This window comes from Gossypium hirsutum, chromosome D08, assembly GCF_007990345.1.
Source record: "Gossypium hirsutum isolate 1008001.06 chromosome D08, Gossypium_hirsutum_v2.1, whole genome shotgun sequence".
Taxonomy (NCBI): Eukaryota; Viridiplantae; Streptophyta; class Magnoliopsida; order Malvales; family Malvaceae; genus Gossypium; species Gossypium hirsutum.
In genome coordinates this window covers 6,942,072-6,948,071 of record NC_053444.1, presented here as the reverse complement: position 1 = coordinate 6,948,071, position 6,000 = coordinate 6,942,072, and the positions used below count along the sequence as shown (strand labels likewise).

Genomic DNA, 6,000 nt, shown 5'->3' with positions numbered 1-6,000 from the left:
AAATTTCCGTGTTTTAAAAATTTCCGTGTTTTCAAAAAATTTTGTATTTTAAGAATTTTCATGTCTCTAAAATTCTCGTGTTTTAAAAATTTTCGTGTTTTCAAAAAATAAATGTTTCAAAAATCTTCGTGTTTTTAAAAATTCTCGTATTTTGATCTGATCGCGATTAACTATTAAATTGAACTTGTATTTTTTGAAAATTAGGACAACGCGTGTTTAACGAGATACCAATTTTGGGCGTCGCGAGGGTGCTAATACCTTCCTCGCGCGTAACCGACTCCCAAACCCTAATTTTCTCTGGATTTTCACGTGGACCTAAAATTACCTCTTTTTTTAGAAAAGTTTAAAAATAAATTTTTCTTAAAAAAAGAGAATTTATTTGGTGTCCGATCACACCTAAAAAAAAGGATCGGTGGCGACTCCCTTTTTAAACGAAACTCCGTTTTTAAATTTTCAGTAATTATTTCGACTAGCGCCCGTGCCCAAATTTTTAGGTCGCTACAGCTGGCGACTCCACTGGGGACAAAATGTTTTTGAGAGTCGAGTCTGATGTTAAACGCGTGTTGTCAAATTTTTAAAATCCTTTGTTCAAATTAATTTTTAATCGTGATCCTTGAATTTTATTTTTTGAAAAGTCATGCATTTGCATTCGGTTTTTTTAATTAATATTTTTCTAACTTGTTTTGTCTTTTTATTTTTTTTTCAGCTTTAAGTTTTACGTTTTTTTAGTTGTTTTAGTAAAAATAAAATTTAAAAGGTTTGTGAGTTTCTCCCCACACACCGTGCACTTGCATTTTTTGCATAACATGAGCTCTCTACCCGGACTCTGTCCTTTAAGTGGAAGTAAACGCTACGCCTTCGTGAGTTAACTCGTCCCTCCGCACAGGCTAGTAATTACTTCCGGGTTACATATGACTTATGCTTTCGTGAGTTAACTTGTCCCTCCGCATAGGCATAAGTAAATGTAATCCCTCGAATTGAACTCGCAAACCCATGACGGGCGATAACCAAGGCTTTGCACTTACCTTAGTAGGTGACAGTATGGACAATTCGAGTACCTTTCTAGAACTGAAGCCACATATAGTGAACCGTACGAGCCACCCAATTAGAGCCATGCCGAACCTCTGTCCGTTTGATAGTTACCAAAATAAGTGCACGGGAGAAACGCCTCTTACCTTTTATTTCTTTTACATTTACATTTATTTGCAAATGAATTGAGTCTGTTTAATAAATTGGGCAGGATAGATTGTCTGATGGTATGTGGGGTAGGTTTCTTGTAAAGCATGTTGGGGCAAAAAATAAATAAATAAATAAATGTGGGTCTGTTCCACCAAATTACATGATTGAATAACTTAATTTGTTAAATTTTCCATAGTCTTTATTTTTCTTTTTTTCCTCTGTTTATTTCTATCGTGATCTCTAACCAAGGTTATTTGTTCTTCATTTTATTTTTTTATCATGCATCATAGACATCTCATTAGGAAGGTGTTGGTTAAAGATTGGTTGCCAAAAACGGGTTTCTGATGCAGGAGTCAATTACACGAGTAACTGAGAAAAATGCTGTAGTCCGAGATTGGTCTTTGAGGACTCAAAAAGTAAAAAGGGACAGTTTAAAGGAAGGATACACACACCTCTGATCTTCCCGAGCGTGTGACTTTGAATGCTCTTTAGAACGATCTCGAAGACTTGACTGGGATTTGGAAACAGTGGGACTCAAGCACTAGGGGCATCTTCATTGGCAAAATATTTTGTAATGGACTCTTTTGGATTAATGAAACGCCAAAATATGAGGCTAACTTGAAATCAACACCATTTTTTGCATATTTATGCATGACTGAAATTCATCATCCATCCATTCATTCATTCATTCATTGCATGTACATATCACCCTAATCATTCACTAAGGCCAAAACCGTATAATCCACAATTGCAACACTACAAGTCTGGAATCACGTCATTCTAGAGCTATGGATGCTGAACTCAACGAGAGTGATACAATTGAGGATGTTTCAATGATATGCTCTTATCCCCCAAGACATATTTTGAACAATTGGACTGCTATGGACCTCATTGTAGTTTCTAAGTCCTCTCCAGAGTAATGCTCAATGTTAATTCTCCATTATTTTGTATGTCCCTAAGTAATGAGATTTCTTTTGTAAGAGCTTATGTTTGCTATTTATCATTTCAATGGACATTAATGAAGATGCATTTTGTTATGATCTTTTCATTTTTATCAGTTTCATAATTACCCCCATTGCTTCATATCCTTTCTCTCCATGTATCTCATTCCATAACATTATGTGTGTTGATTCCAATACTTTGATGCTCCCCTATAGCAGTATTTTCTATCCGCCTTTCAAGTGCTCAGATATCCATGGCATGAACAATCCCGTTACAAGTCCTGAAATCGATTTCGAGAAGGCTGTTTGTTTAGGAGAATTTGAAGCCGAGGAAGATGCTGAAAATTGTGACCGGCCTCCTGACTTACTAAGAATGGTTGAACAAGAAGAGAAATAGATTTTACTCCATAAAGAATCTGTTGAGACAGTGAATTTTGGGAGTGAAGAAAAGAAACAAGAAGTGAAGATTGGGACTTCCATTTCAGAGAACACCAAACAGAATTTGATCGTCTTGCTCCGTGAGTACAAAGATGTATTTGCCTGGTCTTATCAGGATATGCCAGGGTTAAACACAGATATTGTGGTCCATAAGCTCCCACTGAAACCAGAATGCAAGCCCGTTCAGCAGAAATTAAGAAGGATGGGACCCGAAATGCTGTTAAAGATAAAAGAAGAAGTGAAGAAACAATTTGACGCCGCTTTCCTACAAGTCTCCAGAGTGGGTGGCTAATATAGTCCTAGTACCGAAGAAAGACGGTAAGGTTATATTTCGATAAAGATGGCTCCCGAAGATATGGAGAAAACCACATTCGTGACAATATGGGGGACCTTCTACTACAAAGTAATGCCGTTCGGATTAAAGAATACTGGGGCAAGATATCAGAGAGCCATGGTGACGTTGTTCCATGATATGATGCACAAAGAAATAGAAGTTTACGTCGATGATATGATTGCCAAATCTCGGAAAGAAAAAGAGCATGTTGGAAATCTCAAGAAGCTGTTCAAAAGGCTAAGAAAGTTCCAGTTAAAGCTAAACCCGGCCAAATGTACGTTTGGGGCTACCTCGAGAAAACTGCTAGGTTTTATTATCAGTGAGAGAGGTATTGAAGTTGATTCAGACAAGATAAAAGCTATACAATAACTGCCACATCTGCGTACACAAAAGGAAGTCAAAGGATTTTTAGGAAGGTTGAATTACATTGCTCGATTCATCGCTTAACTTACCAATCAGTGTGATCCAATTTTTCGACTCATTCAAAAATATAATCCGGAAAAATGGAACGAGGAGTGCCGAGCGGCATTTGACAAGATAAAACAGTATTTGTCTAATCCTCCGGTACTAGTACCGCCAACACCTGAAAAACCCTTAATATTGTACCTGACCGTGTTTGAAAACTCAATGGGTTGCGTACTGGGTAACATGATGAGTCAGGGAAAAGAGAAAATGCGATTTACTACCTCAGCAAAAAGTTCACAGAATATGAGGCAAAGTACCCTTCAATTGAGAAGTTTTGTTGCGCATTGATTTGGACGGTTCGAAGGCTCAGACAATACATGTTGTATCATACGACATGGTTAATTTCAAAACTGGATCCAATAAAGTACATGATGGAGTCACCTGCACTCTCAGGAAGAATGGCACGATGGTAGATCTTACTGGCTGAGTATGACATCGTGTATGTGAGCCAAAAATCGATAAAGGGAAGAGCGACAGCTAACTTCTTGGCAAGTCGAACAGCGGAAGAATACGAGCCTTTGTGATTTGATTTCCCAGATGAAGACTTGATGTGCATTTTCGAAGGTGAATCATCAAAAGATCAATCATAGAAGATGAGTTTTAATATGGCAGAGTATGAAGCTTGTATCATGGGACTTTGTACAGCTATCGAGAAGAAAATCAAAATCTTAGAAGTACACGGGGACTCAGCATTAGTGATTTATCAAATTCGCGGAGAATGGGAAGTAAGAGATTCGAAATTAGTCAAGTATCATGATCTCATTGTGAAATTGGTCAAAGAATTCAGAGAAGTGACTTTTAACTACTTTCCACGAGAAGAGAACCAACTGGCTGATGCCCTAGCCACCTTGGCTTCGATGTTCAAGGAAAACAGAGAAACTGAGATAATGCCCATCCAAATGAGTATATATGAGACCCCTGCACACTGTTTTAGTATTGAGGAGGAGTCAGATGGACGACCATGGTTCCATGATATATTGGAGTATATCAAGAATTAAATGTACCCCGAGCAAGCAAACGAGAATGACAAAAGAACAATTAGGAGAATAGCGATTGGATTTGTTCTTGACGGGGATATTCTATACAAAAGAGAAAAAGATCAAGTGCTCATGAGGTGCGTGGACGCTGTTGAAGCTAGAAAGATACTTGAAGAGGTTCATGAAGGAATTTGTGGAACACATGCCAGTGGTTTCACATGGCCAGGCAGATTATGAGACTTGGTTATTATTGGTTGACGATGGAAATGGATTGCATTGGTTACGCACGAAAGTGCCACAAATGTCAAATTTATGGCGATAAAATTCATGCAGCTCCGTCGCCTCTTCATGTCATGACTTCTCCGTGGCCTTTTTCTATGTGGGGCATGGATGTTATAGGGCCAATTTCCCCGAAAGCTTCCAATGGGCATCGATTCATCTTTGTGGTTATAGACTACTTCACAAAATGGGTAGAAGCCACTTCGTTTGCTAATGTGACAAAGACTGCAGTCTGTAGGTTCTTAAAAAAGGAGATTATATGTCGATATGGTCTGCCTGAAAGAATCATTTCAGATAATGCTTTAAATTTGAACAACAAGATGATGAAAGAAGTATGTGAGCAATTCCAGATAAAGCATCACAATTCTTCACCCTACCGCCCGAAGATGAACGGAGTAGTAGAAGCCGCTAATAAGAACATTAAGAGGATTATTGGGAAGATGACTGAGACGTATAAAGACTGGCATGAGAAGCTACCATTCGCTTTGTACGCATATCGCACCTCAGTACGGACGTCTACGGGGGCAACTCCTTTTTCTCTGGTCTACGGGATGGAAGCCGTTTTGCCTATCGAAGTAGAGATCCCATCCCTGCGCGTCTTAATGGAGACAAGATTAGAAGAATCAGAGTGGGTTCGAGCTCGATATGATCAGCTAAACCTTATTGAAGGGAAACGCTTGAAGGCAATTTGTTATAGGCAGATGTATCAGAAAAGAATGATCACGACCCATGATAAAAAGGTGCGGCCAAGAGAATTTCGTGAAGGGGAGCTCGTTTTAAGAAAGAGCCTCCCGATACAAAAGGGCTTTCGAGGAAAATGGTCACCAAATTGGGAAGGGCCATACGTTGTAAAAAATGCATTCTCAGGAGGGGCTCTGATTCTCACTGAGATGGACGGGAAAGAATTACCTAATCCAGTGAACTCAGATGCTGTGAAGAAATATTATGCTTAAAAAACAAAAAAATAGAAAAAAAACAGACAAAACAAAAAACAAAAAAAACAAAAAAAGGGAAAAAAACAAAAAAGGGAAAAAAAGCAAAAAAAAAGAAAAAAATCAAGATGAAAACCCGAAAAGGGCGTCTTGATGAACAAAAAAGATTAGGATGAAAACCCAAAAGGGAGTCCTAACAAAGTGGGCTCGGGCTTAAAGGACCAAAGTGACTTGAACGGGGAGTTGAATGACGAAGTCGCAATATTTGAAGCATTCTCAGAAGCTTAAAATCTTCTACACAAGAAGCCATGCTCGAAACGATCCAAGACGAAGAAACATGGAGAAGTTCATACATTGAATATCTAGAGCATTGCTGTTAATTGAATTCACTTTCTTTTCTTTTTGACGATTTATTTGTTAAACTTTCCTTGTCAATTTCCTTTGTTTGTTGCTTT

At 38.3% G+C, this 6,000-nt stretch overlaps 1 protein-coding gene across 1 annotated transcript; it reads left to right on the top strand.

The window, feature by feature from the left end:
- Positions 1-3,962: 3,962 nt before the first annotated feature.
- LOC107908364 (uncharacterized) lies at positions 3,963-4,355 on the top strand. Its single transcript, XM_016835545.1, has one exon. The coding sequence runs from the start codon at positions 3,963-3,965 to the stop codon at positions 4,353-4,355; it is 393 nt and encodes a 130-aa protein (XP_016691034.1).
- Positions 4,356-6,000: the final 1,645 nt, after the last annotated feature.

Bases quoted from the DNA above. Each gene is read 5' to 3' on its own strand.
- LOC107908364 (XM_016835545.1), top strand. From the start codon at position 3,963: ATGGCAGAGTATGAAGCTTGTATCATGGGACTTTGTACAGCTATCGAG.